At 38.8% G+C, this 24,791-nt stretch overlaps 1 protein-coding gene, 1 long non-coding RNA gene and 1 pseudogene across 12 annotated transcripts in view; 2 read left to right on the forward strand and 1 right to left on the reverse strand.

Annotated features, from left to right (window-relative positions):
* Positions 1-9,532: 9,532 nt before the first annotated feature.
* On the reverse strand, positions 9,533-13,590 carry LOC135639834 (abscisic acid 8'-hydroxylase 4-like; annotated as a pseudogene).
* A 461-nt stretch (positions 13,591-14,051) lies between these two features.
* LOC135639841 (uncharacterized) lies at positions 14,052-20,268 on the forward strand. Its single transcript, XR_010497052.1, has 2 exons — positions 14,052-14,496; positions 19,670-20,268. It is a non-coding gene; the product is annotated as an uncharacterized LOC135639841 (long non-coding RNA).
* Positions 20,269-23,394: 3,126 nt separating this feature from the next.
* LOC135639844 (uncharacterized) overlaps positions 23,395-24,791 on the forward strand; it is a 48,122-nt gene continuing 46,725 nt past the window's right edge. For 9 of the 11 annotated variants that reach the window (XR_010497060.1, XR_010497061.1, XR_010497062.1 and 6 more), the window contains exon 1: positions 23,395-23,790. Coding sequence is in view for 3 of the 11 variants with exons in the window: in XM_065153817.1 (XP_065009889.1) it covers positions 23,428-23,790 (363 nt within the window). In the remaining 8 variants the exon portion in view is untranslated. The remainder of the gene's footprint in view (positions 23,791-24,791) is intronic. The other 2 variants (XM_065153829.1, XM_065153834.1) reach the window with 1 other exon arrangement.

The raw sequence follows: 24,791 nt of genomic DNA on the forward strand, positions 1-24,791 counted from the left end.
AGGATGTATAACAAAGTTACATTAGTAGGTAAGTAGAGCCATGGTTTGAAGTGCCCAAATCAAGCTCGTAGTGGTCATTAAAGCTACCAAATGGATGTTGAGGGGGTGATGATGGTTTGACCTCCCTTCGTAATCAATCGCACAATAAAAGAGTTCATACCTTACGACGACATCTCATCATCCTATGGCCACAACCCACCGGATATGTTTTCCTTACGATTTATTCGTGTGTTCCACATGTCCATTTCCCCAACACGAGAAACAAATGAGTGATGCCGGTCATCGTTGTCCTGGAAAGAGATGCAAGGAGGTGCCGGGGACGTCAATCTCTGACCTAACCTATTGCATGCGTGAAAATGTTTATTTTCTTGAGAAAATATCTGGGATTATAAAATGGATCCTTATCTTTTTTGGGAGAACGCAAGTGGCTCGTATTTGCTCATTTGTCTTCCTGTTGCCTAATTAATTGGTTCCGAATCCAGTCGAACATGTACTGGGTGAGAGAGCAGGAAGTAGGAAGCATTAGTGTCGACTTGGTAATTTATTTTTGATTCGGATATGTCTTTAGGATATTAATTTCGATTGGCAATCCGTGAGAGCATTGTTGAATCATTGGTGCACATTCCTTTTGTTTTTTTCACTTTGTAGGTGCTCACTATTCGCAGCAATTCTTAAATGATTTGGTGCATTTATACTATTTTATCATATATATATATATATATATATATATATATATATATATATATATATATATATATATTATTTGTTATGTGTGATGCAAAAAAATAAAAAGAGGAAAAGAATAATGGTTAGGTACCATTATAACTTTTTTTGTTGATTAGGGAATTCACACCGTTGAATCTCTTCCCAGAAGTGTAAGTTCATCCTAAAAGCTAAATTGATGTTCTCATATGTTGATTAGGACAAGACGAACTGAGGTGTGCTTTAGCTTCATCGACATTGTTGGGGGCGTTCCCGACTCAACCTCTCCGATGGCAAAGTCAGTAGTGGGAATAAGAATAGTAGGAATTTCTTTTTCATCCCCTTTTCAGGTTCTAGGAGCTAGTTTTTATACCTAGATGACCGGTGGTAAGAGGATGATAGCTCCTCCTCACCTCCATCGTGGTCCTTCAAAAGCTCATTTATGTCGATGGTCGATTGGTGACTTTTCCTATTGCGAAGGATGATCATAAGGGCGCCGTTTGTTTGGGCTAGCATTTGTACGAGATAAGAGGACGATGATTGTTCGCACCGAATGATAAAAAAAGGGGGAGATCGGTTTCAGACTAATTCTCTCAAAGAAAGCAAAGATGAGTTTCAAGGGATTAATACTCTTAAAGAAAAGGGAGATAAGTTTTGATAGATTAAGAGAGATTTTGATAGATTAGGACGTAATCATAAAAGACTTGTTAAGTTTCATTAATATGAACTATATTTATATAGGTTAAAGGGAAAGATTTCCTATATCAAAATGAGTTAGTTAGGAGAGATTTTGATAGGTAGTTGTAGAAATCTTATTTTCTATCATGCCCCTGCAAGATTAAGCTCCTATCAAAGATACCGATCTTAGATCGATGCAAGAAAAATATTCTACGAGCGAGAGACTTTATGAGAGTCTGTTAGTTGATCAGTCATATGTACTTCAGAAATCCATAGTTGATGTTTGACAACTTGATTTCGGACGAAGTGGAAGTCGATGACAATGTGTTTCATATGTAAGTGGAACACTAGATTGACACATAAGTAGGTGGCTCCGATATTATCATAATATATTGTAGGAGTGAGGATAGAGTTGATGTCAAGTTCTTTTAGCAGATTCATGACTCAATTGAGTTCTATAGCAATGGTGGCGATGACTCGATATTCAATTTCACTTGTAGACCTTGTGATTGATTTTTGCTTCTTCAAACTCCAACTGATTAGATTTACTCTAAGAAAGATAATATATCATGATGCAGATGTTCAATCATTGATATTCTCTACCCAATCAACATCGACAAAGGCATAGAAATGAAATGATGAGTGTTTACGGCAAAAAGTCTACGATTAATGATCCCATTGAGATATTGCATGACTCATTTTATTGTAGACCAAAATATAGTGGATAGTCGATATATGAATTGTGACAATTTATTGACTTGGATGTTTGGACATGTGAGAGATAAGTATTGTAAAGAACCAAGTATTTGGTAGTCTTATGCAGTATTCATAGTAGGGCTATCATTATATAGTTTGAGTGATTCAGTAGTAGAGAGTGGAGTGACAATCTTTTTAGTATTATGCAAGTTTGTTTTTTATAATAGATCTTGAATGTACTTTCTTTGAGATATTAAGTCTTGAAGATGTATATGTTACTTCCACTTCCAAAAAGTAGCTTAAGGTTCCTTAATCTTTGATGGAGAATCGATCTATCGATTTCTTAAGAAATTCCTTGATCTATATAAAATTATTGCCTATAACAATAATGTCATCCACATACACAAGTATATATATTGTACCTCCATTTTATCGTCGTAAAAATAATGAAGTGTCAGACTTAGAGTTAATGAAGTCAATTGATGTAAAAAACGAGCCAAGTTCGATGTTCCAAGCTCTTGGAGCTTGAAGAAGTCCATAAATAACATTTTGTAGTCTATAAACATATTTTGGATACTAAGGATGGATGAAGGCAAGATGATGCTGCATAAAGACATTCAATTAGAGTTTCCTATAAGAAAACATTGTTAACATTTAGTTGTCGTAAGTGTCAAACTTTTGTGATAGTCAAACTCAGAATAAGTCAACACTAAGTCATTGATGAAACCCTTTAATCATTGGAAGTGCTTTATATCTGGTAATAGATCCATTATTTAATTCGAAAGATCCACTTACACCTGATGATATTTTATGTGTGATGAAAAGATACAACGATCGATATAGAATTATGGAGTAGGGCATCATTTTCTTCACATATGGCTTTGTACTAGTGAAGAGATTTTTTTGGCTCGAGTGATGCTTGTGGGTTCAATGGGCTCAAGTGGAGAGTTTGTGATAGCACGAAGGTCAATGACTTGACGTGATTTGAAAATATCACTTTCGGAGAGTATTGTTATAGGATGTCTAAATGTGATGAGATTGTTAGGTTGTGTGATAGGTATACGTATTGGTGGAGAGTCACTGACACGACCTTGGTCAAGTTGAGGCACTTCAATGTTATTAGGTCCAGGAGAAGGCAAAGACATTAGTTGTGTTTACGGGGGTATTACTTCATCAATATGGTAAATTTGTGAAGAAGTGGAAAAGTAGTGGACAGCGTAAGAAGCTATTAAAGTGGAGTTATAATGGAGTGTATATCTTGATGGAAAGGACTGGATGGTGTAGTGAGAAGCTTATTTAATGGGGTCTATGGTGTACTCAAGTGATCTATGGTTGTTGGAGTGACTTGCATAGTTGGAGACCCATGGTTTTTGGAAGGGAAAGATAGACTCCACAAAAATGACATAGTATGATATAAGAACTTTTTGAGTTTGGGGATCATAACATTGGAAAACATTATATTCAAGAGAGTATTATATGAAGATGCAATTAGATCTTGATATTATCTTATATGTAAAGCATAGGGGAGTATCTATGGATAACATAGATAATCAAATACTTTTGAGTTTTTGAATGTTTGAGATTCTATGAAATAGTTTTTCAAATGATGACTGATGTTATAGGATTGGAGTGAGCATGTAGTTAATGAGGTAGATTGCAGTTTGAAAGGTTGCTAACCAAAATGTTAGTGGCAAGGAGGCTTGTTGTAGAAGGGTGAGACTAGTTTCAACTATATGTCGATGTTTAAGTTCGGTAGGGCCAACTAGTTGAGAAGTGTGTGGAGGTGACTTGAGGTATTGTATGTCCCAAGATGAGAGACAGGATATTATGACTTGATATTCACCTCTGCCAACAGAATAAACTATTTTAATTGTAGATCGGAAGAAATTATCGACCAACTTTCTAAAGTAGGTAAAGACTGTGGAAACTTCATATTTATATTTGAGAGAATATAACAATGTGTACTTAGTAAAATAATATATGAAGATAATATAAAATCTGAAATTATTAAAAGAAATGGTTGGGACAAAGCCTCAAATATTAGTGTAAATAATTTCAAATAGTTTAAAGCAGCATATAGAAGATGTTCTAAAAAATAATCTATGATTTTTATTGCTAAGACAAACATCACAGTAAAGTATAATGCTTCTTGTTTTGAAAGTTGAAAGAGAATAATGAGAAAACAGTTTTTATTGAACAGAGGACGAGGGATAACCAAGATGACGATGCAACACATCAATTTTAGCTATAACTAAAGAGTGAACAGTGGGTTAAGTGATTTGTGAAGCTGACGATCACTCGTAAATGTTATCTTTATTTTAGCATCGAATCAATTATGCCCCATTACTCAAATCCTTTATAAGAAAAGAGTTAGAAAAGAATTTAAAAGACTTAGAAAAGAATTTAATAGAGGTGTTGTTTTGTTTGTAGAATTGAGAAATAGCAATAAAGTTCCTTTTGATGTGATGTGCATACATAACATCAAGTGTAAAAGTGGTAGTGTATGAATTAAGCATTGTGGAATCAGTATAAGAAATAGGGATTCCATTACTATCATTGATGATGATGTCTTCATCGCCTCTATAGTCGCTGTTGATAAACTAGTTATGTACATTAGATGTGATATGATGAGAATTGTCAAAATCCATAATCCAATTATTTAGACGAGCAGTCAGAGTAGTCGTGATATTCGCTTGAAGCCAATTTGATATAGTAGTATATTTGGGTCGAGACCAATAGACTTTTGTAGAGTATCCGACTTTATCATACAACTGACAGATGACTCTTTGTTGGTTTGTATGGTCGTATGTTAAGGTTGCTTATGGCTATTGAAGTTGTGATTGAAATGTTACTAGTATAGTTGATAAGGATATGTTTACGTGTTACCCATATGTCTAGGAGGCATCTTAGTCAATCCTTTGTTGAAGTTCTTGTTGCTTTAGTTGCTCTTTCGCTTGGATTTTTGATTGACTTGAGCTGTGATAGTTGGTCCTATCATCCTTTCATCACGTTTTAAATATGTCATATAGTCAATCAATTTGTCAAAGAGTTCTTTGTTGAATCTCAGATTTTGATGATGAAACCAATTAATATGTGTTTATGTTTTAATATGCTTTTTGAGTGATGTAGGATGCTTCGATTAGGATGAGACAATTAAAGCAGGAAGAATCATGTTGTGCCGGAGGAAAACATGTCCGTCGGGCCGGAGGATCGATCGACGTATCGACAGAAGGCTTTGGGCCATGGATTCGGGCATCGGGCCAAGAAGAGTTGATATTGCACCAAGGATATCGAAGTTGCAGAGTCAACTAGCCGATTGGGCAATAGGCCGCAAGAGAGGACGATGCGCCGAAGAATCGGACGAAGCGTCGAGAGACCAATGACATGCCCGACAACTTGATTAATGCATAGTATTCATTGTCTAGATCGAAGTATGTTTTTACCTGTGCAGGATTAACTATGATAGCAAGACATGAAGCAAAATGAAGTCCTGGAGTCAAGGATGCGATTACGTTGGGAGTTCGAGAGTTCGTCCGAAGTCCGGACGTTCGTCGGAAGTTCTAGCGGAACCAGCCGAGAAGTCTCGGAGCTTGCTAGAGAAGCTCGTCAGAACTCGCCAAGAAGATCGTTGTGAAGTCCAGGAGCTTGCCGGGAGTTCGCTAGAACATTACCGAGAAATCGTCAGAAGTTCATCGGAAGCTCACGGGAAGAATAGATATAGGGACTTGTTTAGCTTAGCAAATGTCTTCGGATTTCGTAGTTAGTATGTAATTAGGCTTGGATTTGGGCCAACCCAATTAGGGGCTAGCTAGGCCCATATAAGGATTGTGTTGGGCTCAAAAAGAGACCCAAATTATGCCCCAAGAAGTCTCATCGTCATGGCATAGTCTTCGAGACTATGTCAGGCAGTGGTACCACTAGTTTGGGCAATTGTACCACTCATGGTAGGGTGCCATGCAGTTGTACCACCCCTGGCAAGGTGCCAAGCAATGGTACCGCCCAGGGCAGTATCTATGTCAGACTGACATTGGGCGGTGGTACCGCCCGTGCCCGGGGAACCCGGGATGGGAAAGTTTTAGGCTCCAAGTTTGAATCAACTTAAAGCCTGTAAATACCCCTCTCATCCCTAGTTAAGACACACAAGCACAGAGAGTCTAAAAGCAAAGAAACGCTGTTGTAATCTCTTTAGAAATTCCCTCCTCAAGTCTAAGTGTTAGAATTCTATTTAGAGAGGAGAGTGAGTGCTTGTAAGGGTTATATCTTAAACCCGGTAAAAGGAGAAGAGGGTTGTAAAAGGTAGTTTGTCTTTGCCTATTGAAGGAAGACCCATAGTGGATGCTGGTGGCCTCGACGGAAGAGGAATCGGTGGAGTGGATATAGGTCACGACGACCGAATCACTATAAAAATCTGGTTTGTGTTTATGTCTTGAGTAATTTACTTTAACTGCAAATCTGTTTAATTGCTTACTGCCTTCAATTTATTTATGAGCGTGTTTCAAGTTAAAATCTTTACGAAAAGGTTTTTGTCGAAACCGGTTTTATCGTACGAAAGTTTATGAAGACGTGATTTTTACCGTTGCACTAATTCACCCCCTCTCTTAGTGTCGACCCCATTCCTAACATTCTTCGAACGACATCGGTGAGTCGCATGCCCGAATTACTACAACCAATTTCTTGTATTTATCTCCTAGGTCATTGAGAGTATAGACTATTATTGGGAAATCTAGAGGCGATATCACATGCGCAACGAAATAACATAACAAAAATAAAATCCCCAATTCCTAAAGATGTGTTCGTCGTCGTGCGAAGATTGATGCGCAAAATCCGTGAAACAGAATACTGTGTATATTAAAGATTGTATTACCTAGGGAGATCGTATATCCTTGAATCCCTATAGATCTTTAAGAAATGGTGAAGGAGGTCAAGCGTCCTCCTCTTTAGCGGTGATTCACACAGCAGGGCTGTGATGATGCTCTTCAAAACTCCAAGCCTACTCTAAAGTGGAGAGAGGGTGGAGAATAGGAGAAGCAACAAAAAAGCTTTAGCCTATGACTCATCAGTTCCCTCCTATTTATAGAGACCCCTTGTCAACTTAACCCCAATGATTCATGCCATATTGGGTATTGGATCTTGATCCAACTACCCAAGCCTCTTAGATTAGTGGATCTCTATCAAATAATCTCTCATTGTCTTTTATAGGATCTCATCCTTAGGATCCAATAATTCAGAGGCTTATTAGATATAAAATAAGATAGCGGCTCCATCGGATATCTCATATCTGAACCTCTACTCATCGCAATGCCTACCATATATATGTTACCCTCTAGGCCCAATATCGAGCTGGCCGTGAGTTATACCTGTCAGAACCCCTTCTGGCTCAGTGAATTATTATCTCTATAATAATTCACTCGACTCATCGACTACGGACGTAGTAGGCCACTACGTTGCAGTCCCCAAACGATATAGAGGAATATAATCTATTAGACATATCTATTCTTAGTTACTGTATACTTATAATCACTCATAAATCTAGTATCTCATATATCGTATACCGGGTATGGTGCTGTCAAACCTATACGGTTTCTACTATGGTCTTGCTCTAATCCAATTCTCCTGAAGAACTCCTTTTCTCTCAATCCGAATGACCCTGACCAAAGATTTATTTGAGCAAGAACATATGAAATATTCCTCTCATGACATCGAGAGTTGATGATTCTATATTGAAACTTAATAGTTCTCGTAAGGTTGGCTACCACTCTCGATGACCGGTCGTGCTAGATTTGGAACCTTCAGACCTATAAGTCTGGTATCAAAGAATGAAGTACTCATACAGGATATCTTTGGTGTCTCAAGTCTAAGGACCAGATACACCATTAAGACTACGAAATCGCTATATGATAATAAGACATCATGAACCATCAAACATTCCGTAAATGGATCAATTAATGAACTCATTCTCTAATGAACATTTGTACTATATCCCTAGTGTCTCCACACGAGCAGCTATGAGACCAGTTGCATCTATCATATGGATGAGTATACAACACACTAGTATGTCCGGTTATCTCGATGTCCCTCTCAAGTAACTTATGATCGAGATTATTTAGAATATGTATTTAAAGGCAAGTCGATCTTATTATCGTGATCTTATCACGATCTAATTATCATTGCACAGATCCATATACATCAAAATATATTCAAGCAACATGCAATATATAGTGATAAAATATCAAATAATAATAATAAGAAAAAAATTGTATGTCAAGTCACACGTGTCATCGTTCACGTGATTGGTTTATAGGACACCTATGATTAACAACTACGACTTGTTCATCACTAAGGGAATGATATATGAAAGCTAAGTCATTGATGATAATATTGTTTCTCCGGCAGCGTACCACTCTATTGACAGTGGTAATATTGCTTGTTCCGTACGTGCATGCAATTAAACCAGTAATTTCCCCTCTTTTCGTTTTCTTGCTTGATGTCATTCATGGCTTTGGTTCTCCAGGGTATGGTTGTACAGCAATGCTCGTGTTGCCTCTTCCGTGCGAGTAATGATAGTTTGCTTTCCACTTCATGGGTGAGGTTTCCCAAGGTCGAACTTAGAAAAAACATTGCACTCCTCTTCAGGGTAAATGAAATCTAGATCCTGATGAGTTGCTACGGGCCGAGACTCTCCATCATGTATCTTTAATTAGAATTGGATCCCTCGATTTGCGTGGAGTGTTAGAGCGTCTGGAGCCACCCCCTTGGTTCCACCTCTTGCTTCTATGATATATAGAATATTAATTGATCTTCTGATGCAAGCGATACCAATGAGACTTCTCCTTGGAATCCACACGTACAAGGAGAATATGACCAGCTGATGGCTTTTTCCGGAAAATTCGCCATTTATTTATTTATTTATTTATTTATGTATCAACAAAATTTGCTCGTTATCAATCGGATAGCACGGGTTGACTTGATCATGAATAATTGTCGTGGAGGTTGCCTTTCCAAGACTTGTAAGAAGGATGCGTCCGTACTAGGAAAGAATCTAAAATCTATTGGCATAAATAAAGCTGTTGGCTCAAAATCAGATCCCTCCTATGAAGTGCACGAATGATAGATGTTGTTATGCGTGTATCGAGGAGACGTAATCAGACAAACCGGACTTACATTCGGCGGGTGGGGGTGGGGGTTCGGGTTGGGGTTGTAAGACTCGGTTGCTTCTTTTTCCTGAGTCGATGAAAAACCAATTAAAAGATGATGTTCAAACTTAAAAGGACACTCATTTCTACTATTTGTGGTGTTGAATACAGATGCCATTTCTATTTACTGGCTTTAATCGTTACAGATTATTATTACTTAATCCCTGTGTCGCACACAAGGAAAAAACCAATATGGCTGCATGAGGAAAGAAAGGAAAATGATGTTAGAATCAACCTTAACAATGCTGATGAGCGACAACAAAGAGAGAGGAAAATGATCCTTATTTGAGCGTCATCAAACATGAACATAAGATTCATGAGATGAGATTTAATTACTCACTGTACCTCTGATACATTTGAAATCAGGTACATACCCATGGCATAAACTGCATCTGTTTCACATTATTAGCATGCAGACACCACATCAGATGGCACGCTTCCCCATCGCTACGGTCATTTAGGCTCTACCACAACAGGGGAGACAGTGATAGGACACCCGCTTCGCAGCATCGGGAACATTGCTCCTTTCTGCAAGCTCGAATCCGAATCAGTCACCCTCCACCTGATCAACAATAAGCCACAAGCTTTGAAATATCTCCTTTTTCCCTTTCTTTTAATGCCAATTCTACTCACAAGTTAAAAACTATAATCCTATAGCTTTTATTCTCTGATAAGAATGCAAGGAAAACCGCAAAAGTACAACAACAGATTAGATCAGAGCAAAAGGTAAGGTGAAAACAGAGAAAATAATTCCGGGGGAACCCACCTGTATGTCGAGCCGATGTAGAAAAACTAGCATCATAGCCTTGGCTAGGTTCATTCCCACGCATATCCTCCCTCCTATTCCAAATGCCAAGAAGCTATAGGGCTTGGAGTCATCCTGTATCAGAGGAAGCCATAGCTGATATTAAAAAGATGAAAGGGAAAGGAAAAAAAAAAAAAAAACAAATATAGCTTGGTCGATCGTTGGCATCTATGTCATGGACAACAAGATACTTCCTCCATGGATGTTCTTTTTGTTTTCCAATCTCATTTGTTTGGCTATATCAGTGAACGTGGACAACAAATGAACTAGCTAATACCTTCTAAGTTTGTTCTAATCGGGCAACCAAACCTGTTAGCAATTCATAGGATGCCAGCTCAAGTAACTTACGTCGAACCTCGATGGATTGAACTTCACTGGGTCATCATACACCACAGGATCATAGTGTATAGATCTCGCATTTACATTCACAATCCACCCTTTCTGAATCCTTAATCCTGTTAGGAATACACACAGACACTAGTCAGTGTTATGAAAAGCCAAATATTTTTCAGTAAAGCTATGATACCTTATCGGTAGCTAAGACCTGTTTTAAGTCACATTTTCCTTTCGCGAATATCACAAAAGGCATGGTTTGAGGCCTAGGACTGTAAGATACTACTACGTACCGATCAAGATGAGTGAACCACAGAAGAGAGACAGTCTGAAATTGGAAATGCAGATAAAAAATTGAACTTCAAATACCTTTACGAAAGCTACGAATCTTCTTTCTCAAATAAAAATGCAGATGACTTAATTATGAACCAGGTCAAAGAGCTTCACTGGCAGACTTAAAAACAATCTGCATAAAGCTCGGTAACTTTGAGTCTTAATTTTGACAAAAGAAGGCTTTCTGTTCTAGCAGCAGGCCAGCATATCTACTATTGGGCCTTTGTCCACCACATACCTCCAATCTCAGAGTCCTTCAGTGCCACTCTCGGAAACCAAGACACAATCGTTGCCATCCTCAAGGTCTCCTTCACAATCTGTACATCGAGTGAATTCAAATCACAAAGCTATTCTTGCCAGGCTACATAAAACATGAATATAAGCTTATAAAATCCCATATGTATATGTCAAAATGAATTCTCATGTACGAGCTCTCTTATGGTTAAAAAGCTTTAGTCTTCGCATTGGTAGGACACGTATCTGAGGCAATACTGCAAATGCATAAAGACCTACGAACCAGAAAATTTGTCTGATTGTGTAGCATAACTTGAATAAATTTTGATATCTAGTGTCGCATCTTCAACCAGCAAGCTCAGAAGCGGGTGTGAGCTCACCTTAAGAGCATATGGCATAACATTAAGAACTTCAGATCCAAGAGGTGACAAAGAATTTGCAAATGCTAGCTCCAAGTGTAAAGCCTGTACAGAAATACCGCATTAGAATATATAGTCACATTGGCATTAGACAGTTTCAAACAACTTTAGTTCCCTACTTATTGATCTTTTACATACTCTTAGTTTTTCTTGGACCTCTTGGTTCTCATCCAAGTACTTGACCATCCAAGCTATTGAACTTGCTGTTGTTACCTGACCTGCACATAAAACTAGTTAGGGAATTCCCGCATCTTCCTTATACACATTTGTTCAACATTAAACTTAGGAAGTGTTTCAAGCACACCTGCAATTATCAGTGTCAAGATATTATCCAAGATTTGGTCATCGGTCAATGGCTCGTTACCGTGTGATTCATCTCTTACAAAGCCTTGTAAGAAGTCTTCATGACACTCTGATCCCCTTTTCCTTAAATCTATCATTTTTCTTAGTGTATTCATTATCCTTCTCCTGGCCTGCCTCATCAATTCATACCTCTCATGTTAATAATATACCTCTTTCTTATTATCAAAAGTGTTGTTCCAAGAACTTACTTACCTTGAGACCCCTGTAGAATCTAGTCCCTGGAAATTTCAAAGGCAAGGCTAGCATCGCTTTGCTTACTTCAGAAACATCGTTTCTTAGAATTTCTAGCTCGTGCTCGTCCTCTGTGCTTATGAGCATCTTACAGATCGCATTGAACGTAATCTGAAATTAACAATCATTAAAAGAAAAGGTTTCACAGGGAATAAACTTGTTAAATAATTCAAGAGTTTGTGGATTGCTCAAACCAGGCGATAGCTACCTTCATAGCATCGCTAAGCACCAGGACAGTATCTTTCTGCTCCCAACCGCGCAAAGTATGAATGACCAATTCATCAAATTTCTTGACTGTTGAATCCATCGAGTCTAATTTGAACAGACAGGAGATGTGGCGACTGATGAACTTGTGTTGCTCATGGGAAGCACAAAGCAAACTTTGATCTCCCACGAGCTCCGTTATTGACCTTATATACCTCTTTGAGAAATCAGGAGACTCATGACCTAGGAGTGTCCGAACGGCTACAATGCTTGACACAAAAACATGGGTGCGTCCAAGTATATTGGTTTTGAAACACTCTCCGTACCTGTGGAGAAAACACAGACAAACGTAAATCTAGTAGTATTATCGGCCAGGGCATACGTGGCTTAAACCCAGAGCATCTACAGCTCATCTTGCAAAAAGGCATCTTATGAGGAGCAGCTAATATGCAGTTTCTGCAAAGCAGAATCGAGTTGCGAATAGTCATGTAGCGAATTGGGGCGGGCGCATCTATTCTTCGTATCTGCATGTTTATGCCAAAATCTCAGAACATAGTGCATCCATCCTATGAGTGGGTTTAACTAGATCAGGGAGTCAGATTTGGGTGCATGTATGGATGTCTTTGCCGAATTACAATGATTTAGTACAAAGAAAGAGGCAAAGGAAGAACATTTTTTTTTTCTCTTTGTTTTTCCACTTAGTTAAACTTTAAATCCCCACTACCTCCTCACCGATCTCACCGAGCTATCAAACAACAAAGTGACAAGGACCGAAGAGAGACCCAAGATTCGATCGGCAGAAGCAAGGGCCCACAGAATAATAATAGCTGCTTCTCTGCTCCGCTGTGCAAGTATGAGATGAAACAATAACACCAAGTTCGATGTGATTTCGAGGGATTGGAGATCACCGTAGATGGCGTGCCCTGACGAAGTCGTAAACACCCTTGCCGCTGTGGTTGGCCGCTAGGAATGCCGGTGTCTCCCCGATCAGAGAGAGGAAGTCCAGTAGTCCCCGGAGGAGAGGCCGCCACTATCGCCCTCCGGGAGTTTCCTGTCACCCTCAACGCTCGGACGACCAAGTACGTGAGCAGAGAGAGGGAGAGGAGCAAGAAAAAGGGAGAACGAAGAAGATGGCTGAGAGCGAGAGACAGGTGGCTCGCCATCTTCCGGCCGTTTCCCTCTGCCGATGGCTTGCCCTGCCCTGAAAAGCAACCTCAGAGGCATCCACCACCAGCGCAAGAAGTGGGAAGTGGAATACATCATGATGTAAGATGGCAACTTCATTCCGCAGGAAGTACCCCACTCGAGATAACGTGACGACAGGTCGGATCTTCTATCATTTTGCTTTTGGGTTCATTCACTCCCATCCAAAGCATCTCTAATCCTCACTAATGTCTCGCCACTGAAGAACCCAAGTCCGGAGGTGGGTGACTCACATTCCGTTGAAAGATTGTCAGTACAAAAATAATTGAATGGAGTAAAGCGACGATGAAGTTGGGAAGGGCATAACAATAATAATAATAATAATAATAATAATAATAATAATAATAATAATAATAACAACAATAATAATAATAACAATAATAATGTAGATAAAAACAAAAAAACACAAAAGTAGATTCCCACGGTAAGCACAACGGACGGAGGAGGCTCCTTGTTGTGCTTGCTTGCTATTCACCAATCGAATCCTTTACGACTCCACAGGACTAGTTGGTGGTGTGCTGCATAATACTCCCCATTAGATTAGATGACCATTTTGTCATGTCCAAAGTTCGTCCTACGTTGGAGGTAGGGATGCCACGATCATTAGAGTCAACGTCCTACGTTGGAGGTAGGGACGTAATGATGCTTGGAGTCAACGCGGCCGTGGGCAGGAGATACGACTGTGATAATAATAATAATAATAATTACTTCTATACAAATAAAAGAATGTGAGAAATCCTATAAAGAAAATAGCAGATTCTGGGGACTAATGTGCAAAAACTCAAAATTCCTCTCCCTCAACGTCGACAGTTCTTCTTTCCCCGTCCCCCGATCACAAACCCTAACCCTAGAAAAGTTGGATTGCGATGGCCGAATGGTGGATGAGTGTCTTCTGCATCGGCGACGGCGGATTCATCGTGTCTGTTCCAATGACTCTTCCTTCGTGGTATCCATTTCTCCAAAAACAAAAACAAAAAAAAGCCTTCTCTAGTTCTTGATGCTTGCGCTCTCTTTTGGCTCCGTCGTTTGGATGTTCTTTTTCCAAGAAAACGTTGGACGTGGAAGAGCGGTGACCTGATATGTCATATATCTGATGAATCAGGTTCGTTGGTCCTATATGTTTCGTTGTTTGGATCTTTTCTTTGTGAGAAAATTACGGTTTGCGAGATTGGTAGGCAAGATCGTCTCCTAGGTTGCTCTATTAGGTCGCCGAATATAAATTCGATTATATTTCCTTCGCTTTCTCAAAGTTGGTTGAATCGGTAACAGTCGCTTAAAAAATTACTGCGGGGCTTCCCTCGTACGATGACCTCAAACATGTCTTGACTCGTTTGGATCTACCACATTTATCTTGCATAGGTAGAAAGATTATGATTATTCGATTGTACTTGTCTTCTAAAGCTGTTCTAGTACTAGTTCAAGGTACTTTCTGTGGTCGCTTGTGAAATTGCAAATTTAAACGATATCTACAGCAATTAGAAGCTAGATTTATGATTCAATCATGCATGTTGTCAGATGTTCAAGTGTGTATCCACAAAGGGGTTCAAATTGTCTCAATAATGTACAACTTGCAAATTAATCTTCTATGTCGGACACAACAAACCTAAACGATTTGTTTTCGGTCACTCTGAAACTCATAAAATCATTGAGTTTTATTTTTGGATTAGAAATTTCATGCAGTGACCTAATTAAATTTTTATGAGGATGACATACTCTCCTTCTTGAGAAATTTACATGGATGACAACCTTTTATAAGTGGCATATTCCTTTTCTCCATCAACTGTGTTCTTAGTAATTATATTCATGGTTATGAAACTAACTCTTGGTTTGCATTTATATTTAACAGGAGGTTGTTTTCAACATGTAGAATATGAACCTTGCTTTTATAATGATATTAAAGCATCAGCATACTGTAATAGTCACTAAATTGAAACTGATTGGACGCTAGAACTTCTAACAAATTAGGGTAGCACATTGGACACCGCAACTTCTAACAAATTAGAGTAGCACATTTGGTTAGCACCTACCATAACAGCTGATGGTTGCTGCGAACACTGGTTTTTGCCATGGTTTTACACCTTCTGCTTGAACATGGCTAGTGCTGATAACACATATAAGGAGGTGACAGTATATAAGCACCTTAGATAAAAATGAGAGTCACAGTTACCATCTAAATAAGAAAATTCTGTTCTCGTCTCATGATTCTGTACGTGCCTGACATGGTCCCTGCGAACACTGGAGGACAAGAAATGTGTACCTACTTGCTTTGTGCGGTATCACTTGATCTGGACTTGGGACAAGACAAGTCTTTATTGCTCAAGGCATCTTAACAAGAAACAGCAAGGAATAGAAAACAACATAGAGAAGTTTTTCCACAAAAAGAATAGTTATAGCAACACAAATGCACAAAGGCATGAAATAGATGAAAGATTTTTTTTTGCTTTGCTTGTTTCAATTTGGATTTGAGCAGCCTCAAGCAGCTAGCAAGTAGAATGCACAGGAGTGAATTATTTGTTTGAAGATGGGAGAAAGATATGCTTTTTCTTTTTGGGAGTGCTATATTATTTTGACCAATAGAATATGTACAAATCTGACTTTATCATTTTAATCTTCTTAGAAAGGATTATTAAGATTCATAAGAATATATTGCAGTTATAAGAATATATTGCCAACTTATAGTAATAAAACTTTAGCAGTTACAAGTAAGCATTTAAGTTATATGCCAACAGAAGGTGCCATCTCCCATCTATTTGGTGTCAGCTACATAGCTCTTTTAAATTGTTATGGTTGTCATGGTTTAGAATTAAGATAAGCCTATATGACTTTTACTGCTGCATATATTATAAAATTTAAGTTTTCTATTTGCTAGAATGGTGTTAGAAAGAGAAGGCTATGAAGTCCTAAATTTTGCAACAGATAGTTGGTAAGAGCTTTTATAAAGTTTTGAGTGTTTTTGTTCTGCTTTGTTCACAGAGAAAAACTAGGCTGATGCTTATAGAATAATACTGGTGCTTTCTTGAAATATTAGGAAGAACTGAAAATATGTGGCAGATCATGTTCTTACCTGTATTTATAAAACCTTCTTCAAGGAAGGGCCAGGCCAGTGCCAAGCTAATAGGCCAGTACCAGTTGGTTTCAAATTTTTTTATTATTCCTTCTGATGATATTGGGTGGGCGGTACAGGTTCATGTATCACCCAGTCTATTGGTTCCATTTTTGTCCAACCTATTATCATAATCGGTGCCGAGCTGACATTTGAAACCTTGATTTTCCTTGTATATGCATTACGAACATGAGCCTTTACAACTAAAAGGAATCTTGAATATGAGGAAATATATTTTTTTGAATTATGGAGAATCTTGAACAGTTTGTTAGACATTTTCAAATGCTATAAGCAACAAAAAATATCCTCACGGATAAAGGAAGAAACAAAGAGAAGCACATATTGTTTATTTTAAAGTGTACATTTATTTCAATGGGAGACAGCTAAAAGGCTTCTCATTAGTTAACTCCCACTAGGAGTTGGATCGGTCTCCAATATAAGTTGATCATTTCAAGAGATAGAGATGCCTCTTGTTTGTGTTGTCATTCTCATGTTTCTGTCTGGCTCCTATGTTTCAATCTATTTCTTTAATTTTCCGCCATTTCTATAAACTTTCTTTTGTCCTTTATGCTCATCTTATTTTCAGTTATCTCTTTTGCTACCATTCAATGTTTTTGTTTATTCAATCTAGAATATGTTATTTATTTTTCATTTGTTTGCTGAAGATAAGTTTTAATCTTTCTTTTTTTCTTGTTGTATGCTCAATCAATTTGGCAAGCTTTTTGCCTCCAATAAATTTGAGGACCATGTAGTGTTCATGTTGATGTAGGTAGATATAAGGTTAAACTTTATAATAGATTGATTTTCAATACATTGTCATGTTTGACCTTAATTTGATTTCCTTTGTGAAGATGAATATGAACTGAAATTTATTCATATAATGAAGCTGATTGTGAAGTTGATGCTTATCATTGGAACCTATTATAGCACTCTGCTAATGATCAAGTTTTTGGGATTGGTTTCTTGTTATATTATCCCTTGGAAATTGAAAAAATATGAACTATTGGTTTGCATTGATCTTGTGGTGTTATCTTATAACATCATAAACAATTTCTATGTGATAATGATGTTTTCCTTAAATTTTGAATTATATCGTACCATCTAAAGTGGTATGGCAATATATTTGGTAGTCATTTTTATATGTATTGCTACATGTTTTAGTTATAGGCATTCGATCAAGCTATCATCTTAAGTTAGTTGTTGTAGTATATTGAGGTTTTTCTTAAGGCATGCATATTTAGAAGCGTTTATTAGATTACAAACATATGTCAAAGATATTAATAACGCATGGCAAATAAGTGATAGATATTTGATCCACATCTTGTATCATGGCATAAGCTTTCCCGGATGCTGACTTTTGGGTTCCGCATCCAGCATTATCTGTGTGTTTTGGTGGAGCTTGGTGAGAGCACCGTATTAGACTTTCTGTCTCATTGAGGGTTTATCTTTTGGTATTCAAACAATTTTATGTCCTTGCTAGCCACAAAGAAGGCTACCTAAAGTCCTTTTCAGCATTGTATTTATTAGTGTGCTTGTATCTAACTTGTTCTCTATTGTATACTTAATTAGTTGATTGTTGAGTATTTTGCCTCTTTGTTTAGCCAACTGATCTATAACCCTGATGAGAAGCTGAGGGATATCTCTTCTCTCCTGATGGTGCAACATGTAATTTATTCAGTGCTTGCATATTACCTGTTTTGTGTTATATTTTTTACAAGTTGATTATTAAATATTTTAATTTTTTACTCACCTGAGCTCTAACCGTGATGAGAACCTGAGGGATTATGTCTTCTCTACTGATGGCATTCTTTTTCTCTTTGACCTCTAAACAAAATATAAAGATTAAAGATACAAGAAGAATAAATCTTCAAATGCAAACAAGTGCTTCTTAAATTTCTTATATCTACCTCTTTATATAGCATAGTTTTCATTACCACTATATCATAGTTACAGCTCAAATACCACTAAATTTTGTTGCGCCAGTGCAATTAAGGACCAAGCACCCTATGGAATGCAAGGCCAGAATTCATATTTGCCTACGCATATGTTAAATTATTTTCAGAATTATTGCAGAAATCAGTGTCACCTTTTTGAGTTCACTATTGTTAAAGATTTAGACAACAGTTGTTTTTTTTTATTACAAAATTTATAAAACAGTTGTTAGTACAATCAAGTTCAACTAGATTCTACTATATTTTGAGTGCATTTAGTATCTAAAAACACAAGAAGTAACATTTCAAATGGGTATCACAGAAGTCCCAAAGATTTCGGCCACATTTATCTCTATAACAAGGTTCAGAATCGATATTTAATCACCTTGCGCTATGCAAGACACTTATCCTCTGAGAGAGCCCAAGGAGACTACTTCTAGAATATGCCAACTTTTAACATGCATTGGCAAGGTCAGAGTGTAGCCAGACTGAATAGACTACTAAACTAATACATACCATAATATATGCCTGCAAAAGGTGTCACATTCATAATCAATCTTGAACCTAGAAAATATTAGTACCATTCAAGATAACCTAAACATACATGTCATTACCCCTATTGTCTTTGTCATTCATAAATCTAGCCAAGTTCCATGGTTAAATCTTGTCTTATTGAACTTATTAGATATAGATTCAGTTGTAACTAATTAATAAAAAATCATATCTAATTTGGCTTGGTCCACTCAAGCCAAATGATTATCAACTTAGATTGAAACCATTGCCCTCCACCCAGATAAATCAGTTGTCACTTTGATTAATAGGCCAAGTTCTCTTAGCTTGTTATTTATGAATAACACAAATTAGCTGTGGCTTATTATTTAAATTCAACTCAATAATTGAACTCAAAATTTTTTATTCAATTACCAGGCTAGATATACTATATTTTTGCCAGAACTGTTGCTCTAGCCTGGGGACATGTGTTGGTTGGTAACACATACTGTGACAGCAGGGTATCCAGGCAGGGTGATCCATGCCCACCATTAGCTACTAAGTACTTTCAGGTTTCAACCTTTTGTGTTGATCCTTTAATTTGCCTATCTTTTGTGGTTCTTATGTCTCATATAATTGTATGAGTTTTATACATTTATTGCACGGACATTGAAATTCCAGCAACCAAGCTGAACTTTTGCTTTTTTGTAAATCGACATGAGCATCATCTAATTGGCGATGAGATTCTACAGCTAGCAGGGGATGAATTGCCTCCCAGAAGATGTCTTCCATAGATTCTACATGAGCAGAACATGTACATTGAAGAAGCCAAAGTCTTAATGAGAAAGGCCGCACGAAGTGATTTGGGCACAGATGATCTTTTGTTGCTTGCAAGTGATGATAGTGAAGAAGAGGGGAGATTGATGACATGGAATCCAGGCATATTCTGATGGAAAGATGCTGCAGGAGATTTTGACCTCAACGATCATGATGGAATTGCTAATTAGGATAATGTTGATTTGCTTGGAAAGGATAGTGATGCAGAGACACAGCCAGACAGTAAATTCACTTCACATGGGTACGGTGGAAGAACAAATGATGGTAGCGTTGATATGTGGAATAGTAATTATGAGGAAGGTGGTGACTGATGATCTTCGTGATGTTAGTACTAAAGAAAAAAAGGAGAAAAACAAAAATATATCTAATTGAGCATACTTATCACGTGTGTGTGTGTGTGTTGATATTTTGTCTATGTTTGACTGACGATCTCCGTGATGTTAGTACTAAAGAAAAAAAAGTGAAGAAAAACAAAAATATATCTAATTGAGCATACTTGTCACGTGTGTGTTGATATTTTGTCTATGTTTGGTTATTGAATTTGGGAATAAGAGTGTGTATGTGTGTGTGTGTCTTGATATTTTGTCTATGTTTGGTTATTGAATTTGGGAATAAGAGAGAGAGAGAGAGTGTGTGTGTGTTGATAATTTGTCTATCTTTGGTTATTGAATTTGGGAATAAGGTGCCGGATTCTTATTCTTACCTAAGGTGCCGGATTCCATCTTTAATTTGCCTATCTTGTGGGTTATTTGGGCCGGCTTAAACTTTAGATGCCGGTCACCGCGGGTAACAGTTACGACAGCGAAACACAAGGTTTTGAGGGCAAAAATTTTTTTTTTTGGGCCACTTCGTCTTCAGTTCCTTACTCGGTAAGGTCACCGGACAGTGTGCTGAACCTGAAAGGTCATAACTACGGGCCCTTCCAAACGAAACTGGGCCTCGGGAAAGGTAGGATGGGCCGACTTACTTTTACCCTAAACCTTAAACCCTAAGCACTAAAAACCCTAAACCCTAAAAATCTAAAAAACCTTAACCCTAACCCTAAACCCTAGACCCTAAAAAACCATAAACCATAAACCCTAAACCCTAAACCCTAAACCCTAAACCCTAAAACCATAAAACCCTAAACCCTAAACCCTAAACCCTAAACCCTAAACACAAAACCTAAACCCTAAACCCTAAACCCTGAACCCTGAACCCTGAATCCTAAACCCTAAAAAACCATAAACCCTAAACCCTAAAATCCTAAACCCTAAAACCCTAAAACCCTAAAACCTAAACTCTAAACCCTAAACCCTAAACACTAAACCTAAACCCTAAACCCTAAACCGTAAACCGTAAACCCTATATTATTTTAAATCTTAATTAGTTAAATCTTAATTATTTTTTTATTGCCAATGTGTCCTGCATCAACTATTTTAAAACTTAATTTTTTTTATTATTTAGTAATATCTATTTTTCAATTGGAAATATGATGTCATGGCGAGGAGGGCCTCCACTAGGCAGGGGCGGGGCCCTTTCGACCGTTTGGGCCCATGCAGGGCTCGGCTTAGGCACCGGCCTGATTCAATCGTTACAGGGTTAAAACTTTATCGGGCGACTTTATATCTTGCTTTCGATTGAACCAAATTTAAATATTGACTGTATAAAATCCTGCCCCTTACCCACCGCCCAATGCACATCGGGTCACCCTAAACCCTAAACCCTAAACACTAAACCTAAACCCTAAACCCAAAACCCAAAACCCAAAACCCAAAACCCTAAACCCTATATTATTTTAAATCTCAATTAGTTAAATCTTAATTATTTTTTTATTGACAATGTGTCCTGCATCAATTATTTTAAATCTTAATTTTTTCTATTATTTAGTAATATCTATTTTTCAATTGGAAATATGATGTCATGGCGAGGAGGGCTTCCACTGGGCAGGGGCGGGGCCCTTTCGCGCGTTTGAGCTCATGGAGGGCTCGGCTCAGGCACCGACCAGATTCAATCGTTACAGGGTTAAAACTTTATCGGGGGACTTTATATCCTACTTTCGATTGAACCAAAGACTGTATAAAATCCCGCCACTTACCCACCGCCCAATGCACACCGGGTCACCCGTGCCTTAAACCCAGCGACTCTTTCTCCCGTGCGACGACTGCGGCGTTTCCTCGGCGATCGTCTGTCTTCCTCCCCATCGGCGAACAGCGGACGCAACGGCGGTGTCTTCCTCCGCTGAGTTCCTGTCGCTGCGGCGTTTTCCTCTCCATCGGCGAAACAGAGTCTCCGCCTCCCCGGTATCTCTCTCTTTCTTTTCCTCTTCCTCCTTCGCCGTTGCAGCCCCCCCTTCCCCGATCCCTCCTCTCTCCCCCTCCCTCTTCCATTGTCGCAGCTCCGCTCCTTCCGCCGACACCTTCCTCCCCCTCCCTTCTCCTCCCTCTTTACCCTTTACCCCTCTCTCGCTGCTCCTCCCTTCGCCGGCAACATCCTCCCCTTCCCTTCTCCTCCCTCCTTCTTCTCCCTTCGTCGCGGTTCCTCCCCGATCCTCGACACCATCCTCCCCTCCCATTCCCATCCGGGACCACTGCTCCTCCTCCCTCTTCCATCCCTTCCTCGCAGCGCACTCCCACCACCACACACACACAAACACACCCCCCCCCGCCCCCCCCCCCCCCCCCCCCCCCCCCCCGACGGCGGTGCCCCCTTCCTCCACCCTTAGCCGATAGAGTTGGTTGCTGATGATGAAAATCTCGATATTCTAGGTTATGGTATGCGATCTTGGCAATTGCTGTTTTTAATCTTGATAGAGTAGGTTATTTTTTACATTCTCTGATTCCTGGTAGAATGTTATAGTTATTGGGTTTGCTGATCATCTTCTTGACGCCATCAATTTTAACTTCTGACATGTTTCTATTTTTTATAAAATATATGTCTGATTTCTTTTTCTTTTTATTGCTCGTGTTTTCTGGAGGAATGGAAAGTTATATAGTGTAGTAGGGCTAGTAGATAATCTTCTCTTTCGGTGAATAAATAATTTAGTGTAGTATTACTTATTGATAATTTGGTGAATAAATAAAATGTTGGAAGTCCCTGTGGTAGCTCATAGTTCTTTTTAAAAGAACTAAAACCATAGGAAGTTTGTACATTAAAGGAACTATCTGATTTTTTACTTAGGATTGTTGAAGCATCTGAACACACATTGGATTTTAACTTAACTACAGGTTTTGTAAACTAATATTTGCAATTTTGGGTTTCATATTAAGTGTTTCTTTGCACATATGGCTAACCTACTTACACAGTATCATTGTCATATGAGTAAATTAAGGTATTTTACATTTGTTAGAGTGTTTTTAAACTGTTCTGGGTGACTTGATAAAGTGTGATTGGCATTAAATACTAGAAGCAAGTCATTTAACTGAGATTTATGTTTCTTTTTCTGCATCCTTAATTTACCCGTCTTTTACTCATTGTTGCATCTGACATTATCCCTAAACCCTAACCGAAAATCATAAACTCTAAACCCTTAATTATTTTAAATCTTAATTATTTAAATTATCAATTATTATATTATTGCCAATATCGCCTGTTCAATTATTTTAAATCTCAATTATTTATATTATTTAGTAATATTTATTTTTCCATAGGAAATATGATGTCATGGCGAGGATCGCGGGCGGGCGCGGGGCCCATGCGGTCGTTTGGGTCAAGCAAGGCTCTGCTCAGAGCCAGCCTGATGCAATCATTACTGGGTGAAACCTTATTCGAGTTAGTTTATATCTTTAGTTCGATTGAACCAAATGAGAATACGGACAGCTTAAATACCCGCCCCTTACCCACCCGCACAATGGACACCGCGGGCACCCGTGCTCTAAACCCAGCGACGACTACGGCGTTTCCTCGGCGATCGGCTGTCTTCCTCCCTATCGGCGAACAGCGGAAGCAACGGCGGTGTCTTCATCCGCCGAGTTCCTGTCGCTGCGGCGTTTTCCTCGGTGAACGGCGGCTGCCGCGTCTTCCTCTCCATCGGCGAAACAGCGTCTCCGCCCCCCCGGTATCTCTCTCTTTCTTTTCTTCCTCCTTCGCCGTTGCATTCCCCCCTTCCCCGATCCCTCCTCTCTCCCCCTCCCTCTTCCACTGTCGCAGCTCCGCTCCTTCCGCCGACATCTTCCTCCCCCTCCCTTCTCCCTCTTTACCCTTTACCCCTCTCTCGCTGCTCCTCCCTTCCCCGACAACATCCTCCCCTTCCCTCCTTCTTCCCCCTTCGTCACGTTTCCTCCCCCTTCTCCGACACCATCCTCCCCTCCTCTTCCCCTCCGGGACCACAGCTCTTCCTCCCTCTTCCATACCTTCCTGGAAGCGCCCCCCCAAACCCAACACACCCCACAACCGCCACCCCCATCCCCCGCCCACCACGCGCCCCACACCCCCACCCCAACATTTCTTACCCCCCCCCCCCCCCCACCCCCTCCCCACCCGCCACGGGGTTCGTCCCCTTCCTCCCCCCATCCCCGATAGAGTAGGTTACTGATGTGGAAAATCTCGATATTGTAGGTTATTTTATGCGATCTTGGCAATTGGTGTTTTTAATCTTGAGAGTAGGTTATTTTTTATATTCTCTGATTCCAGGTGGAATGTTAGTTAATGGGTTTGCTGATCATCTTTTTGACACCATCAATTTTAACTTCTCACATGTTTGTATTTTTTTATAAAATATGTCTGATTTCTTCTTCTTTTTATTGCTCGTGTTTTCTGGAGGAAAGGAAAGTTATATAGTGTAGTAGGGCTATTGGATAATCTTCTCTTTTGGTGAATAAATAATTTAGTGTAGTATTGCTTATTGATAATTTGGTCAATAAATAATAAGTTGGAAGTCCCTGTGGTAGGTCATAGTTCTTTTTAACAGAACTAAAACCATAGGAAGTTTGTATATTAAAGGAATTATCTTATTTTAACTGAGATATATGTTTCTTTTTCTGAATCCTTAAATTGCCCGTCTTTTACTCATTGGTGCATCTGACATCTTTGACCCATGTTTTATTTGAGATATTGGTG

The sequence above is a fragment of the Musa acuminata genome, chromosome BXJ1-4 (genome assembly GCF_036884655.1).
Source record: "Musa acuminata AAA Group cultivar baxijiao chromosome BXJ1-4, Cavendish_Baxijiao_AAA, whole genome shotgun sequence".
Taxonomy (NCBI): domain Eukaryota; kingdom Viridiplantae; phylum Streptophyta; class Magnoliopsida; order Zingiberales; family Musaceae; genus Musa; species Musa acuminata.